Genomic DNA, 18,447 nt, shown 5'->3' on the forward strand with positions numbered 1-18,447 from the left:
AAAGTGGGGGGCGGTGGGTGCTGGGATTCAAGTATGATATCATTTTCGTGTGCGGCCGTGTATGACAAGTAGCTAATGCTTAAAAAAAAAAATTTTAATTATAATTTGACAATTTGTTGCCCAAAACCAAAAGGCACGGTGGTCCTATTCTTCACTTATTGTATATTCTTGATTTACAAGGCTATGGTATGGTCCTATCTTGTCTTGACAAAAGTAAATAGAGCAATCAGTCACACCCCCCCCCCCCCCCAAACAATAAAGTTGATTAAGACAGACACATAATTTAATATCTGATAACCACACTTAACTTATTCCTGATTTTTTTTTTGTTTTGAATACCACGCAATTAATCTCATGCACTACTAATTAGGTTTGCCAATGTTGCACGTAAAAAAAAAAAAAATCTTTAGCTTTTCATGATATGATATTGTAAGAAGACGAAGAAAATAAATATTTTTCTTGGTGAGGGATTTTACTTTTGTCATGAATGATAGCTTTTTATCCTAATCAAAACGCAATCCGTGGCTGAGCGGGTTTGAAAACTTGAACCCGTCATAATCAGTATTAGCCCTATTGCAAACAATTTGCTGTTAAAGGATGACAGAAGCAGCTTCCGCGGACCTGATTGCATTTTTAGGTCAAGAGAATAGCAGAATGCTAAAAACCTTCGAACCCATTACTGATGAAATAAAATTATTGTTGTTGCCAGAAGAGCAATAAGAGGATATGGAAACTGAAACCTCAACCATTCACATTGTTGACAGATAGAGTAAAGGTAGAAAATTGAAGCCCATAATGATGGATTATTGACAGATATATACTACTTTTTTTTTGTTTCTTTTTTGGGTCGGTAGATAGATATTTTTAACATGACAAAATTACTAGATTTATTGTTTAGATTGTAATTTTTCTCAATTATCATTTTACTTTACATGTATCAAATCGCTACGGTGCATTATTCTATAAAAACTTCAGAAAATAACAATCCAAACGTACTCTTTAAAAGGATTCTGAATTTGTGGTGCATGCATATGTATGGCTCTGGCTATCTCTGGTATACGAATGTTGCTAGTATATGGATTTTTTTTTAGACCACTTTAGAGAGGAGAATGGAGAAAACACGGCAACAGCACAAAGCCAAGTCACGAAATTTCCAGCGGCAGGAGGAGTTAGAAGGACATATGACTTATTTTTCTGGCATAGGCCCTAGCCTCTACCTTTCCGGAGTTTACGAAAAGCTACACGAATTTAAGGTAGGTGAGCTTTTTTGTTCCTTCTATGTATTTTTAAAATGCCCATTATTGCGATTCTTTTGGTTTCTTGTTGTCGAAAGCAAGAAAGTGAACTGTTCCTCCACTTCCTAAAGAAATGGGGGCTAGGTAATGAAGACAAGTTTTCATTGCATAAATCCCCCTGTTCTTGGGTGTCAAAAAATAATAATAATAATAATAAAGAAACAAGAGATGAAAAAATAAAGATACTTGTACCTAACTTTTTATGCTAACCGCACATACAATAATACTGGATCAAATTAGGTGGAGGAGAACAAATTTCCAATCTCAAACAATTCGAAACGACAATCTTTGCTCTCGTTGGTTTTTCATTCCTTGCAGGTTTTGCATGTTGCTTAAACATAATCTCAAAGGAGGAGGAAAAATAGTGACATCAATTTTGCCTTGTGTAATTAACAGCAAAGACTCCTATTAATTTGTTGAAGAAGAGAAAAGCATTACTTAAAACATAGCAAGAAATTATACACTATATTAACTAAAAGGGTAATTAACTTACTTAAAGAGAGTTCGTAAACTATTCGAATCATCAATTTTTGATTGGCCATGTGTTTGAATTTTCAAATTGATCTCTTAATAATAATAAAAAAAAGTTAAATTTTGATCTTTCAAATTGTAAAAAATAGACTAAAGGATCAAAATTTAACACATTTTATCATTGAGGTGTTAATTTGAGACTCGAAATAGATAAGGTATCGAAAGAAAGCTGACAATCTGAATATTGTAAGGGCTCCCATCATAGTTTATCGAAACTTGAACCTTGATTTTCAAAAGGAAAAAGGAAAAAGATTTTTTTTTTAAAAAAAGACATCTATCAAAGACTCGGTTACTTCTTTTTGACGTCATGCATCCTTAGCGGACGGAGAACGGATCGCTTTTGCTTTTCTCCCACGGTCCTACCATGCAATATTATTGATTTGGCAAAGCAATGTGAACTAAGATGCAAATTCAAAGTCAATGTATGACACCATTTCTTGATTAATTTGTGAAAGAATTTGAAATAAAATAGAATTGATGAATGATGATGTTGTTAATTCGTATGTGGGAAAGCTCAACTACTTCCATCTTGGCTGGCTCGTCGTGTATCACGGATGTATTCTAATCAAATCCCAGTCTGAAACTACTTAGCAAGTCAACATTCAAAAACGGCATCAATCCATCTATTAGCGAAAACTAGAACCCACAAACACAAAATTAAAAGAAAAAAGATATCCCACTCTAAAGGATGAACGAAATTTTGGACCATTAATTAATTTATGAAGGTTCATTGGGATGCGTTTGGCTTAATGAAGACATATATGCACTGCAGCATGCCGTTCTTGCTAATGATCTTGTTAATCATATATATATATAAGGGAGGGACGGCAATCACTTAGGCTAAGGTTGTAAGCTACTTTAATCAAAACAAGCTGGTTGTCAGGCTGTAAGATCCTACAATTATTCTGATGCAGTTGCAACAAAAATTTCAGTTTCATTTGTCGAGCTAGGCAGATAAAGAAGCTGGTTCATCCAATAAAACCCCACAGGTTATCACTAAGGGGTGCAATCAGCTATCGACTTGAAGCTTTTTCACCCAATCTAATCCTTGAGTTGATAAGAACTTTAACTTAGACCATCACGATCAATATGTAAATCTACCATTAGGTGTTAGAGGGCTAGTTGGACAAAGATCGTTTCATTTTCCTTGTATTCATCATTGAGTTTGTTTACAGGGATTTTTTCTTTCTTTCTTTCTTTCTTTTTGGGCAAGCACAAAGGGGAAAAAGAAAAAAAAATCAACCTCAGGAGAAAATTTAGAAAAATTCTGATGGACAGACAGGTATGAAGTTCTTAATTAAAACACAAGATACAGTGCGGTAAGAATTAGTCGCCAAAAGACATTAAATAGTTGCCTTAATAAACTACTCAAATTCTAAAGCATACTACTATTTATCTTTCCTCTCGGTGAGAAATGGTATTCAGAAAATTAATAATAAATAAGAATGCTGACTTGGTCACTGGACATTAATTAATTTTACTCTTTGGTTTTACAGAGTAAATGTGGCATTACCAAAGAAATGTTTCTTAATTGCCAAGTTTTGCAGAAAGTCTCTGGCCGAAGAGCACGCAACCAGAGAGAGTCAGTCAGTCTACGTTGACTGCTTTTATCTGTTCTACTTTAGTTAACCCTGTGAATAAAGGTTGACGAAGGAACATATATGATGGATGTTGCTGCGGTATGTTTACATGTCAAAACAGAGGTGTGGAAAGTTAATGGAAAAGACATTCAAGCATTTTGGGCCACAAACGGTAGGGGAAGTGTGTTGGGCGGGCACGTGGAAAGGGCTTTTGTGACGTGCAACCGGAAGATCTATTGGGGGTTGAAGGGGACTCCAGCCGGGCATGTGAAATGTGGAGGGGCCGAAATGAAGCAACCGGGAAAGTGAGGGTTTGTACGCGAAAGTAGGGCATGGAAAAAAGGCGCGAAGCTTACTGGATAAGCTAAAGAGTGCAGGCGTATTAGAAAGGAAAAAGCGCCAAAAGCTGAGCAGGAGGAATAGCAGAAGATAGGGATTTGTTATGGAGCTGGCGGCGGAAATAGATGCTTCGGATATGCAGTGGGACAGTGAAGGAGAAAGCGAAAATGTAGTATCGCCGATGCATGAGAGTGGAACACCTTCGAATTTTAAAAGTTGCAGCAGTGAACGGAAGGCCATTCGTCGGACGGCGGAAACAATGGTAGTATCGCTGATGCATGAGAGTGGAACACCTTCGAATTATAAAAGTTGCAGCAGTGAAAGGAAGGGCATTCGTCGGACGGCGGAAACAATGGTAAGCCACTCAACTCATTCCGTGAAGAATATGGTGGATTGGATCTCGGATGAGCAGCGGCAGGCTGTCAGAGAGTTTGGATTCGGGTCAATTTTGAATGTGAAGGGAGTAGAGGTTGACGAAGAGATGTTGAAGTGGCTGCTGGATAACTTTGATGTAGATCGGAGGACACTGAACGTTCATGGGTACTGTCTACAGGTGACAGCCGAGGATGTGGAATGTGTACTTGGTTTGAGCAGCCGTGGGAAAGATATTGAAAGCGAAAAGCGAAGGCAAGAGATGGATACAGAGTTGGAAAGAGAATTGAATATCAGAATAAATAGCGGTGAAATTGTAGTGGAGGAATTGAGGCACAGTATATGTAGTTTGCATAACGAAGGCTTAGAATTCAAAGTGAAGTTCGTATTGTTTGTTGTTGGTAGGTTGTTAGCACCAAGTTTGGATGACAAAGTGAGCCGGGCTCTGGTGGCTGTAGTGGCTACAGAGGAGAATATGGAAAATTTGAACTGGTCGGAATTCATACTTGACAATTTGGTGAAGAGCATCCGTGATAGAGACGGCAACGGAATAGCGGGATGTGCACTTTTCTTGATGGTATAAGAAAGACGCACCATTTTGTATTAGAGATAGGAATTGCTGGAATAATGAAATTAAACTTTGATAGAAAAGACCCGTAAATGATGGTAGGCGTTTTTGTCCGTGCAGATTTACTATCTGGAACGATTCTATATCGAGGGTGAGGACGAGTTTCGCAAGTTCCAGCCGAGAGGGCCGAGGCTAAGATTTTGGGGAAGGTACGAGATTAATGAAAGCGTGCGAATATTGAGGAGGAATCACATATTTGAGGGGGAACAGGTAATGTAAAATCCTTTCGTGTGAATTGTTGTTGAAATTGCAATCTGCATTTTGTGACGTTACTAGTAGTACAAAACTGAAGGGTTGTAGTGACAGGGCAATGTGCAGTTTTACAATAACATAAGCTGTAGAGAAGACATTGATAGAAGACTGATTGAAATTGAATGTGGTAATAAAGATGTGAAGGATAGTATTGGTAGAATGGAAGCAATGATTGAATGTCATTTTGAAAGGCTGAGGAGCATGTATGAAAGTGTGATGAACGTGTGCAAAACAAACCGGGCACTTGGTGTGGAGGGTGGGCAGAAGGACGATTGGCGCGGTAATGTTAAAAGAGGGAGTGAGTTACATAAATTTAGTCCTACAACGCCAGATTTTAGGTCCAAAAGCAGGAGTGAAAATGATAGAGTGACTACGAATAGTACTGTAATGGGTGAAAAGAGTGCATCGAAAATTACAAAGTGGAGGAGTAGAAAGAGACTAAGGATGGACAATACGGAGAAGCCTGTGGGGGAAGACAAACAAAACAGAAGGCAAGGTAAAAGAATAAAGGTATGCATCGGTTTGTGCCAAGGTATTTGTAGCATTAGAAAAGTAAAGTATAAATTGTAGTTTTATGTACAGATGGATAGCAGTGTGATGAACAAGTGTCAAACGAAGATCGTTGCTTTATTGGCAAAGGTGAGTATTCCAACGTTCCAGAATTACTAAAGTATGGGAAATTATAGACAATGAAAGATGACATATTTTTGTGGTAGCAGGAAACGAGGCTGGCATCTATCGGGGAAAAATTGAGTGAGGGACGAGCAAAAATACTGAAGTTCTTGTTTGACACTCAGCTGTCGCAAGGGTATGTACTGGAACATGGATTTGTTAAATCAACAGTTCTATTTTGTTTTATCCTTTATTTGAAATTGCAATGGGAAAGGGGACAGAAAAGTATTTGCAATTATAAGGTTGACTGAATATGTAGTATGATTATCCCCATAGGGGAGAGGGCATAGGAACGAAAAGCTTCGAAGCAGTTAAAATTGGTTTACAAGTGAGCATAAAACTTACAATTTGTGTGCTGTCAATCATGCCACCTTATATAAAAAGCAAGGGTAGGTAACATGGTTGCATATAGAATAAAAGGTGAGTATTCCAGAAGTTTGAGAATGGAAGTACAATGATAACTGAATGACCCTTATGGTGAGTACATAACCGCCTTAGGCTAACTGAATGACCGTAAGGACCGATTGGGTCATTGAAACCGTGATTGCTGGTTGTATTAGTGAGGAAGAGCGAACCTACTCTGGCCGTTTTAACTCGAGTGATTGAAAATGATGATATCAAGTTTGTAGATTATGAAACTGTAATACACATAGGGAAAAGATTAATGTACGCTGTTGTAATGACAGGGAAGTACTGGTGTCAATTAAGGGGCAGACAGCAAGTCGGGATGCAATGGGGTCCTTGCTTCCTGAAAAACCCATGGCATGTGATGTGAGTAAATTGAGGGATTGAAATTGGGTGGTGTTGTGTGGACTGTTTCATGGAGGACGAAGTGATGTGAGTTGAGTTTGGTGCAGATAATCAATTGCTATTGTGCGATGAAAACAGCAAGGCAGCAAAGGCGTCTTGACGATCATTCAATGCGATGGTGGTTCATGCCAACTTGGTTTCAGGTACAAGTGTTCGGCCAAAGTTGGGGGGTGTGAGTACGTACATTAATATTAAAATGTCATATTTGACTGTCGTGTTGTAGCAAGAGATTTTGGAGTTCAACAAATCAGCAGACGAGCTGTACTGTACATATCTACAGGAATGTAAAGTAGGAGGTAATATAAAAAAGTGTGAGAAGGTACGAGCAGCTACTCTGTTATGTAGCAAAATGGAATAGATACAGATGCCATGATGATGACTAACTAACCGCTGCTATGCTTCAGATATTCGTGCCAATGTGGCACGATGAGCATTGGTATATGTGTGTGGTGGACATGGGAAGCGAAGAAGTATTAATTTATGATTCAATGAGAGGAGACGAGCAAACGGATATGAATAGGCGCAGCTCCGTGGAGACAGTGGTAAACTAAGTCGGTTTGTCAAACATTTCATGAACACGACCATCACCTTTACAATTGGTGGCAGTAAACTTAAAATTGCATATGTTTTTCTTGTATGGCCGTCAGATTGAAAGGTTGGAAGCAGCGCTGACTTATGGTTTGGAGGGGCAGTATTCGTCATGCCTTTGGCTGTACAAAATAAAAGCTGCAGCCACATGTCCACAGCAACGGAATGCGTAAGTTGCACCTGCATAGTTTTGGAAGTTTTTTCCATAGTTCAGCAATGGTTGTGTCTAAATTTGTGGTTATGGTTTGTAATGCAGGTGGGATTGTGGGTTATTCATGCTGAAGTACATGGATATGTTATCAAGTGGAATTGGAAGCTGGAAATGGAATCAGGTAAGCAAAAAGGAATGGCGTCGTGTGCTGTAACAGTAAGTGTGTTTGCTTGCTTTGGTTGCGAACGATGGAGATAGTAACAAATTTATCGGCGCAGTACAATTCGGAGCAGGAGCGGCGCAAAGTAGCACTGTGTTTGCTTCTGGATGATGCCAACGTTGTCCGTCATCAAATTATGCGGAAAGCGAACATCCACGGGAGGTTGGAGATGAATAAAGTTGAGGTTGGATGAAGGTGGCAAGATAGAGAGACAAAGTTGGGGAGTGTGTCAGTTTAACGGAAGAAAGCCTTAAAGAGCTACTGTTTTATGAACTACGGGTCTATTTTTCTGGTTTTCGATAAATGAATTTGTATTTGAGGAACTTGGGTACTGGTGCCCGTATGAAGGAAGAAAGGCATAAAGAGGTTGACTCTTATAACACAACGCCTTCAACTAAATTTTGTGTGATACAAAAATTCATTATTCGCACTCTATCCTAGAATAAATTTCTTAATGCACTGCAAAGCTTTGTCGGTGGCCCTGTGTCATGTACTTTATGGGATTTCCAGGAAGTTGACAAATCAGAAAACTGGGCTTTCTTCCGTTCTTCACCCATAATTCATCAATAACTAATATTTTTCCTCTCTTCACCCATAATTCACCCGTAATTCTCTTGTTCAGTTCTTCACCCATAACTAATATTTTATATAATTATAATTATATACTTTATTAATATTATATACACATATATATTATACAGGATAATTTCACAAACCTCCCCTGAAATACCGTTTGAAAAAATGGGAAACTGGATAATTTATGGAGGAAAGCCATAAAGAGCTGGTGTTTTATTAGAGAACTGATTTATTTTATTATTTTTCGAGAAATAAATTTTTTTTATGGAAAAGGGTACTCTGTTTATATAATGGAGAAAAACCATTATTGGAAAACGAGTTTTTATATATTTTATCCGATAAATAAATGTATTGGTGGAAAAATGGGTGCTTTGTTCTTATAATGGAGGGAGGTCATAAAGAGCTGGTCTTTTATGGGAAAGTGATACATTCTGCTGTTATACGCAAACCAGAATATAATAGAAGTATTTGCTGCAGGAATCATAGAATCCAGCCAATTACATTTTCTAATTGAAACCGTTCTATCCTATCGGCGCATCGCTTGCACTGTCTACACAAACAGGCATTATCTGGGCAAACCACGAACTTCCCATGAAGTTTCTCCTGTTTCAATATTCCAATAATAGACTGAACCATTTTCTTCATGCAAGACAACCTTCCAGCCTGAAGTCACATCCAAAACAAGGGGTATGTCCAAGCTGCTGGGTATGTTTCCTGTTGCGTCAAACCATTAGCATGATGGGAAACATCTGTGCCTGCATCATGTGCATCCCTTCAATAACGTATTCCAATTTGTCCAACGAATGCATGAATACAGGCCCACTAAAGTATTGTAAGTTCTCCAAGCCTGTCAGCAGCTTAGACATCCCCATTCAAAAGTGAGACAATCTTAAGCTGCTAGTCCAGCAGCTAATTTTCACTATCCAATGACATATTGAACCAGGGGTTAGGTAAAGGAATACATTACTCATACAGACTTGGTGTTGGTTAACAGATTCCATTGCTGGACTTTATTTTGGTACAGACGCAAAGCAAGGAGCCTAGCTCAATTAATGTCAACCATTGCTCCCTGACGCACTGTTAGTATTGCAGGTATCTGAGAGGTTAACTAGGCGGACAGATTTAGTGAGTGAAATTTAGATCCTTAATGTTTAGACGAGAAGTTGCCAACAACCATCTGCAATGAAAACAGGCTAAACTCAGTACATGCCAACGTTTGTAGCAGGAGTATATGGCTGACGCATCCTGCATTTGACAGCAATTACAGGCATTATCTGATAATTTTTCCTCATGTGCATTCCGGAACCTCAAAGACAACATACGTCATTCCAAACTTCGACATTTTTAGAATTTGTATAAAAAAAGTCAGCGACGGGCGTTTGCAAACAAAAACACAAGTAAGGGAAGAAAGTAGTACCAACATATAAGAATTTGACAGGCCCAATGTCTCACTAAAGCACAAAAGCTTTGGTTGTGTGTCCCATCAGAAGAGAGGTATTCGCCTTCCAAAGGTTTGGAGAAGCTTCCGTACAGTGAACAATGATCTTCCTCGTGCTTTCAAATTTTCCTTTTTTTCTTGGTCTGTGCATATGAGCAGACGCAATTTTAGCTATCATAACGAGGTGTTGAACTACTGTGAACATATTCGTGAACATGAATGCAATGGATACCTCCGCATAATATCTGATTGGGGCTTCCTGTTTGCGCGTCACTCGCTTTGCTGTGTTCTGCGGTCCAAGCTTGCTGACAACATTAACATAAAAGTTCCACTCCACACTGCCTTCTGTTACGGCTGATTGTCCAAAACGGTTTCGCTGAATGAAATCTTGTACATTATCGGCACTGGCCAATTTCTTCAGGTGTCGTACAAAATCTCCTTCAGGATCTGCAAATAAGTTTTGTGTCAGCCCAATATTTCACCCTGTGTAAACCTACCAAAAGCCACATTTGAAAACATCGCGAACCGCGTCTTACCCAAATAATTGTCTTCTACAGTGTAACATGTATAAGAGGTGGGGAAGATGGCATTGTACGGCTGAAGAATGAGTAATACGGAAACAGTTAGCCCTGATCATGTTGTTTGTGCATACCGGAACATATACAACATAACGATCAGCGGGTATGGTGCACTTACAGAATTAAGGAAGGATTTATACGGAGAATCATCGACTAATATCGTGTTAGAGCTGTTGTACGACTTATATTCTCCCCACACATGTTGAAGGTCCTTAAACATCACCTTTTTGTCTGGATTTTCGCCAAGGCTGGTTTGTGTCATAGTGCACCGCGACTGATCCTGCGCAATATTGATTGTTCCCGACTTTCATTTATGAGAAGTCTTACACACGGACTGACTACACACAATCGAAGTAATTTGTCAATGACATCTCACCCAAACAAATAACAGTCTCTGCTCCAAACGTTCATTCATTTTTTCGGATAGCCTGTCCAACACTGGTTGAATGTTGTGCCTGCAGAAAGCACAGGTGTGTTGATTTAAGAACATAACAGAAAAACTTGTGGACGTTGCAGTTAACGAAGCAATTCAAATATAGGTTGGCGGATACCTTAGCTTTGATGACCAAACAGCCACCTCAAAATATGACAGACAGACCTGCAAAAATTCAAAGCAACGTGGTCTGAAGTTAAAGTCCCGATTTCTGGTCATCCTTGTAAATGGACTGCCCAGAAGCAGTCCATTCAAATCAAGAATAAGAAGCTTCTTCTTTGAATCATTGGCGGACGCAAGTTCTGGCGGGCTTGTTTTCACCCTTGTACCTTCGGCTGGGGAAAAATTGAAGGCATACAGCATTTCAGCACACGGATTTGCTTTTTAGATCCAATTTAAATGTCATAATGCAAAATCAAAGAAGCGGAATTGGAAAGTGTAAAGCAAAGTTGTGGGCTCCAGAATATATTAGCCCGATTTGTGAGCAGCAGCCCTGCAATAATATCATAGGTGGAGTAGAAAAGCAATTTGTGACCGCGATGGTCACGAGGAGATGCATCGGCACAGAGGTACATACACTTTTTATGGTTTCGTCTAAACAATGATTAATTTCGTACCAACAATTTGCTACAGCCCTAAAGAATTTAAAATTTAATATTGCCTTCATATGCAACGAACAAATTACAGTAAAGGCGAGACAAAATGTACCGTTCCCTGTTTCCTGATGCCCCACATCCTTGGTAGCATCATCTTGCAAATCTCCTCTGGTTACAGCCTCATGTGCCTGTTTGTTTTCTATCAGGAAAGCAGCATAAGCGAACGGGTCCGCAAGTTTCCCCAAAGCGATCTCCCAGGCAATAAATTTTCTAGCAATGACAACATCAATCTGTACATACATTCAGAAACAATGTCAGACGCAATAGAGGTGATGTTGCCACAAGGGGTTGTCCATTTGTGCACTTACAAATTGTGGCCGACACCCCTTTGCCCAACATTGCGCAAACTTCAAAGTGAAAACCCCGCAACTCGCCGCGTCTGTCTGTTTTAGTTTGTGTTTTACAACAATAAAGGTCCAGGGGTGATTTTCATGGAAAATTTCCATCAAAATCCATTCCTAAAAAAGGAAATAAATACAGCAAGTATCGAATGTTAGAAATATGTTACCTTGTACGCAAATGAAGCTAAGGTACGCTTTTGAAGTTTACTCACCACAGATTGCATCAAACCTTGGTAGAAGGTTTTGTAATTGTGCATAGAATCAACAATGTACACTTGTTTGTCCTTGACATGTGCAATCATGAGCAACCAATGATTTGAATAAACGATTGGGAAAAAAATCTGCAATCGCATACAACAAGCAATGTTGAATGTGTTAAAAGCTAAGGCATGTTAGGCTGAATCCAATTCCACTAACATGCCTTAGCTGCAACTCATATTGTATAAGAATGTAAAGGCGAGAATGATAGCTATTGTTTACCTTTTCAGGATTTGTCATGGAGTCGTCATTGGTCTGTTGAACGAATGTTTTTTTGGTTGCGGGAGATATGCATGGATAGTCTAACACGCATTTCAGCTACAACGAAGTTATTGAGAAGCAAGTATTAGGTCCACATTTTGCAAGGCACAACAGCACATACAATAATTTTCGTTACGTACCCAAAACATAGGATTGAAGAAAACAAATTGCTTATATTCTTTCTGCAGTAAGTGAAGGTACTGGGTCACAACCTTCACAGAATGGAACAAATTCAAACACTCAACATTGAGTTATTAATTTTAGCGACATTAGTGAACAAGGTACGGCTGTGCAATCGCATAAAAAGCTTACTCTGTCACTGAGACATGTCTCCAGAAGCATCACTTGCTCCAGTTCTTCTGTTGTAATATCAAAGAGATGCTGCCTATCTAGTGTACTGACACAGCTGTGAACAATGATTGACATGAGTGCAATAATCGCATGAAAGCGAGATCAGTGTTTCCCATTGACAGTACCGATATTTTAACATACATCTGCGGGACGAGGTGTCTGACATGAAAGCATACGGCCTCTTTCAATTCATCAGGTGCTACGCCGGAGGCTTGTGGTACGCACTGGACAATAAAGGTATTAGCATATATAAAGTAGATTACAGGAGAGCGCAAGAGCATGTCTTACATCTCGTAGAAATGGCAATTCCTCAAATCTCCTGTCCATCACTTCGTTGGCACCAACCCGTTGTAAAATTTGTGTCACTTTATCCACAACCTATTAATACAAATATTGGGTTATGCCCCTGTGTTGCCATCGAGAAGAAGAAACAAAAAGCAGTACAATAACATTGTCACATACACTTGCCCCTTTTGTGGTTTGTTCAGATAGTATGACAACATCTTCAAGGTGTGCCTTTTCCCCCACAACCGGCCTCACCTCGACCCCAGCACACTTCCCCCCCTTATCCATCTCTTTTATTTCTGAAACTTTTGTATTCGCGTCCCCAGTCGGACCATTGACAGCATAAGAGGTATAGGATTTCTTCCACATCCAACCACCATCTTCAGATTTGAATGCCAGTTTTTTTAAGTACGATACTCCCATTTTTTGGGCGTAAAATCCTTTGTCAACATGGTCAGCCAAGAATGGCACATTAAAGCGCCTAAAGAGCCTGGTCAGCAACATACCAAAAGGGAGATGTGTTATCTTATTCTCCCTGCTCCTAATCTTCCTAATCCTGTTCAGCATTGTTGCAATGATCAAATTGCCTATGTTGACGGGTTGCTTGTGTAACATATGCCACAATATAACTCTTTCTAATGCACCAACCGAAGTGATACTTCCGGCTTTGGGTAAAATGTTATGAGTTATTATCAGATGTAACAGCCGTGGCAACACTTTCATATACGGCCCATAAAACATAGTTTTTTTCCCCATGTTCATAACTCTGTCACCATTTTGCCTAATCTCTCCAAGAAATTGTAGGTCATTGTACCCCTTGACAGCAACCTTATCTACATTCTTTGCGCTAATCCGTTTATAGTCAACCGTGTATCCACTGTCAACCAACCCAAACTCTGAACACAAAACCTCAGTAGACAATTCCATGTGTACATTCCTAACCACTGAACGCAGAACAGACTTCTGCTTATTTGCCCTACAGTTAGCATAGAATTCCCTAACCATCGCAGCATAGCACTTGTCATTATGTGCCAGCAAATTTAACAAATTTTGGGCATTAAGATATTCCGTGATATCCATACACTCACCAGCGAGAGCTTCTACGTCGACCCACATGCCTGCATAAACTGGAAGACTCATACAGACCTCCATGTTACTGGCTATGCCTGCTTCGGGATGCGATTCGAGTGTTGAGTAGTTTGAACAACAGAGGAAGCGAAGGCGAAAAATCCGATTTATTTGGACCTTGGCGCCCTTCTGAAATTTCGAAATGCTCGAAATTTCAGAAGGGGGGGGAAGTTTAAACCGAAGCCGTTTAGTGTGTTCACACAACAAGGGAAGCAATATTTGATGGGCTTAACAGGAGAAAGGATGAGAAGGTAAAGAAAGACAAGCTTTTTGTGGGATAATTGATCAGGCGGGGACGGGCGTGCAGGGAGGCATTACCCGATTTAGTCAAACGAAAGTCGACCCGATTCCGTATTGGAGCGTGTATTCCGGAGCGGGTTATGCGGAAGCCAAACCCGCAAGGGGTTACATTACAATCTATTCATAATAACAAATGTAATTATGTATTTATATAATTTATGAATATTAATTACACATATATTATAAGGGATACTTTCAGAAACCTCCCCTCAATTAGCTTATGGAAAAATCAGAAAATAGATAATTTATGGACGATAGCCAAAAAGAGCTGGCGTTTTATGCAAGAACTTGTATCATTTCATTTAAGCCCATAAATAAATTTGTTGACGTAAATCGATTTTATTGTAAAGGGAAGCGATAAAAAGCTGTTCTTATATTGTACTGCAGTTTAATTTTTTTTAGGGTTATCCGATAAATAAATTTAGTGTTAGCAAAAAGGATTCTCTGTTGTTGCCTGGAGGAAAGGCATAAAGAGTTCAGAAACATTAACGTAAATCGATTTGCTTTTTATTGTAGGCCATAGGAAAAATTTTATTTACGCAAAAATGGGTACTCTGTTCTTATAATGGAGGAAAGCCATAAAGAGCTGGTCAATTAAATATTAATCGATTGTATTGTACTTTTACCCGATAAAAAAATATTAATTTATGGCAAAACGGGTACTCTGTTCTTATCTATTTCCAGGAAAGCCATAAACAGCTGGGCTTTCACGAGAAAGTCATACTTTGCAGAACATACAAGGGCCAACATAAGCTATTGTTACGGACTCAAACCAGTAATATTAAGAGAGTACGAAGTAGCGGTCAATTCAGTGAAAAAACATAATAAATAGGTACACGCTGGTGACAAATTTGTTCAGTAAAAGGAGTTATGAACATTGTATGTTATACACTAACGGTTGGGTAGGGCGGCACAAATTGCTGCAATTTCTTCATCGCAAGCGCAGCCTTCACATGTAATCTCCTCCACGTCATCGGCATCCATAGGCCATGAAGATGTTTTCCTCTCGTGTGTCATGGCACAACAAATGGGCGCTGGGTTTAGAAACACAGGATTCTTGACCCATATCATCCTCACCAGCGCTCGCAAATTTTCACGACAAAGTTTCCATGCCCCTTGCAGAAATCTGGATTTCTGCAACCCGCTGAGCAGTCCCATGCCTCTGCGCTTGAACTCGTCGGTACCAACAAAGAGGTAAATGATTCCCAACGCATATGCAGCGTCGGGGTGGCCTGAATCGGCAGCCTCTTCGAGGCATTCCAATGCAGCGTCCAAATGCTTGTCCGAAAAATAGTCAACCTAAGCAGTGCAAGGATACTCTTGCGTAAAACTGATTGAAATAGTAACGAAAAAGTCAAAAAGTCCAGGCGGACCAGTGCCAGCGGGACAAGAATTATGTAGTCATGACCAAAGCACCACAGTGATGAGTGGGGGTAAGGCTAATCTAGCTAAACTTAGACCCTTTACTTAAATTAACCACAAAATAAAGAACTATCCATCTTAACCATTTTTTACCAAGAATAAGACGCATTGTCTTGTATGTTCAAAGGCTGATGTTTTTCACTGACAAACAGGGGCACTGTTTACCCATCAAACTCAAATTGGTATTGCCACACTGATCTATTTAATCAGCTCGTGTATCTCAATTTCTCTACTGCCAGATTTGCCAAAATGTTCCTACAAATGTTCATAATGTGCAAAAAGATGGGCCACAAATGAGCATGTATGAGGTTGTTTTCTACATTCCGAGTTTGCAAGCTTTCTTTTGTAACTTTCTCTGCTACTCAGAATTCTTGAAGTTATCTTCAGAAGCAGTGCTAGCCAGACAAAATTTCACATAATAGCAATTTTTTGTGACCTAAAAAAGTTAAGTAAAATGTAAAGAATTGGCAATATAGAATATTGATGTCATTGATGCTGACATAATTCTGCCCCAATACTATGTTTTGGGGGTAAAGTTTGCAGACCAAACTCAGAATGAAGTTGAAATGAAACAGATGATGTGAGCTTAGTCTACATATTTTCAAGCAAACGGGACATCGGCGCCATGCTTACCACGGCTTTCCGATACATCGCTTCTGGATTTTGGCATTGTCTGCACTTCTTCAGGAACCTGGATACTTTGTCGTTTTTGTGCCAGGGGACGATTTCAAACTTCTCCAGTGACACCCGCTGGTATATGGTGTCTGCGGCGGACGCCTCGTTAAACAACTTGCAGCTGCAAAATAAGAGAAATGATCCATTAAACTCAAACGAAAACCACATGTCAAACAAGAATTTGCGTCTTCGTCTGTGTATTAACAGAGTATAACCAACCATAGTTTTGCGCTAAAAAGATCAGTCGAGGAAGATGACCCGACACGTGCAAGGACCTCCGATACCACCTCGGTGGGAAGGGAGAGGATGGAGGTAGTTGATTTCCCTTGTTGGTTGGCCATGTCCGGATAACACCTTTTACTGCCAACAGTTGAGTGAATCCGTCAAAACCCCAAGAATGGAGTAAACTTCAAACAACACGTACTTCCAAATAAAATGCAATAACGATTAATACGGTTATATGCAGATTACCAGTTTCTGGGACACCGACTAACAGTAGCGAAAAACGAACAGAAATGGGACAGTGGCGCCTTCTCCTGCAAACGACGCAACATTCTGTCGTCAAAAAACAGTCATCCGAAACAATTTATGAAACCCAACAACGTAAGTGTTGATACGGTATAATCATTGTAGCCGTAAAAATACACCGATAGCAAGGGAACATGAACAGTCACGAAGGACGCGTTCATCGTAAATTGACGGACATTCATCGCAGACCAAAGGAGCTTCGACAGTGATAAACATTCGGAGACATACTTCGTACCTGTAATGGGTCGTCTACCAGCTTCTACAAGTCGGTAGCACAGATTTGGCAGACAGGTCCGGCGGGGTAAATGGCAACCAAAAGGTCGCGTCCGATGCATATACGTAAATTTACACTGACTCCTCGTATGGTGCCACGGATGTCCCAACTGTAACCCATTCATTGACAAGACCCATAAAGAGCTGGTGTTTAGTCGCCAACTGCGGTAAAAGGCATAAAGAGCTGATGTTTATCCTCTGTCAGGGTTTTCTGTATTATAATATGCTTATGTATTATTTTTTTTTATAAACAAATTAAATTAAAACTATAATTCAATTGAAATATGAGAGAAAATGAGTAGGGGATTGTACCTGTAATGGATTGTAAATTGTATACATCCTTGTAATCATAAATCAAGAATTAATACTCTTGGGAATACAAAGGGACATCCACACTTGTAGTTGTTTCATAACAATATTTTTTTATGTAACTTTCACATATTTGATTTATGTTACACAGAACACATTCTAGGTTTCCTTGGCCCGCTATTTAACCAAAATTTTCCGATACAGACCCGGTATGTTTCCCATACCCGGTATGTTCTTCGGTACAATGGCTTCGCTACAAAACCTGTCAATTTCGCACAAAGAGTTGGTATGTTATGCGCTATTTCTTTCTCTTTTTTGAAATAATGAACATACTAAATTTATGTTAAATACATAAATTTGACTTTCAGAAATTGGCGCCAAATAACTTCGTCTATTGCAGCCTAGGAGTAATAATTTTTTAATCACCTTCATTACATATTAAACTTGTGTTATTCTAGTTAAGTGTAATTACCAACCACCAGATACATTTGTCAATCAGTTAACGTACGTAAATTTAAAAGGTGATATAATAATATTTTCACGGAAGGAAAACAAATAGGTTTTGTATTTAACATAAATTAAATACGTCAAAGTTTTAAAAAAAAGGTGATTGCCCAGTATGTTATCCGTTTTGTATAGGTTTCCTCTATTACCAGTTTCTTCCATATAATTTGTTTCATTACTTACTTATTTTATGTTAAATAGCTAACATACTAGTTGACCTAAAATTTATGAAAATCGGCATATTTCCTGGCACAGCAACGTAACTCCCCAATTTTTGGTATTGTACTTACAACCCCTCAACTGTAGTAATCATTCTACTAATTTAATCTTCTTTCAAACTTCTACCAATACAAGGACCAAAGGGGCATCCACGGAATAAACATACCTTGTCACAGATGAAAAAAATAGTAATCAGATTTTCATTGCTGTGTTACAAAAAAAACGCAAAAGTAAGGGACGTAAGTGAAATTTTGTGCAGCTCAGTGGATGCCAGTGAAAGTATCAGAAACCTCAGGGGAGGTTTGTGACATTATTCATATTTATTATTGTATTCGTTCCGAAACATCAACTAAATAAGCAAGCAAACTAATGTGTTGACTACTGTTCGGGAAAACCTATTCCCTCCAACCCCCCAAATTCGTGTAAAAGAACCTGTCCGTGGACACCGTGGGAAGGCAGTGTCCTTGTGTTTGG

The 18,447-nt window shown here is 39.3% G+C and overlaps 2 protein-coding genes across 2 annotated transcripts; one reads left to right on the top strand and one right to left on the bottom strand.

Moving 5' to 3' along the window:
• The first annotated feature begins 5,330 nt into the window (after positions 1–5,330).
• LOC113750708 lies at positions 5,331–7,030 on the top strand. Its single transcript, XM_027294655.1, has 6 exons — positions 5,331–5,636; positions 5,717–5,805; positions 6,356–6,440; positions 6,527–6,622; positions 6,703–6,798; positions 6,884–7,030. The coding sequence occupies exons 1-6, from the start codon at positions 5,580–5,582 to the stop codon at positions 7,028–7,030; spliced, it is 570 nt and encodes a 189-aa protein (XP_027150456.1). The 5' UTR covers positions 5,331–5,579.
• Positions 7,031–14,934: 7,904 nt separating this feature from the next.
• Positions 14,935–16,481, bottom strand: LOC113750709 (putative F-box protein At1g67623). The gene is made up of 3 exons (XM_027294656.1): positions 16,360–16,481; positions 16,099–16,261; positions 14,935–15,342 (listed from the first exon to the last, which is right to left on the bottom strand). Exons 1-3 carry the CDS (start codon positions 16,479–16,481, stop codon positions 14,935–14,937), a joined length of 693 nt encoding a protein of 230 aa, XP_027150457.1.
• Between the last annotated feature and the right edge of the window lie 1,966 nt (positions 16,482–18,447).

The sequence above is a fragment of the Coffea eugenioides genome, chromosome 10, assembly GCF_003713205.1.
Source record: "Coffea eugenioides isolate CCC68of chromosome 10, Ceug_1.0, whole genome shotgun sequence".
Taxonomy (NCBI): Eukaryota; Viridiplantae; Streptophyta; class Magnoliopsida; order Gentianales; family Rubiaceae; genus Coffea; species Coffea eugenioides.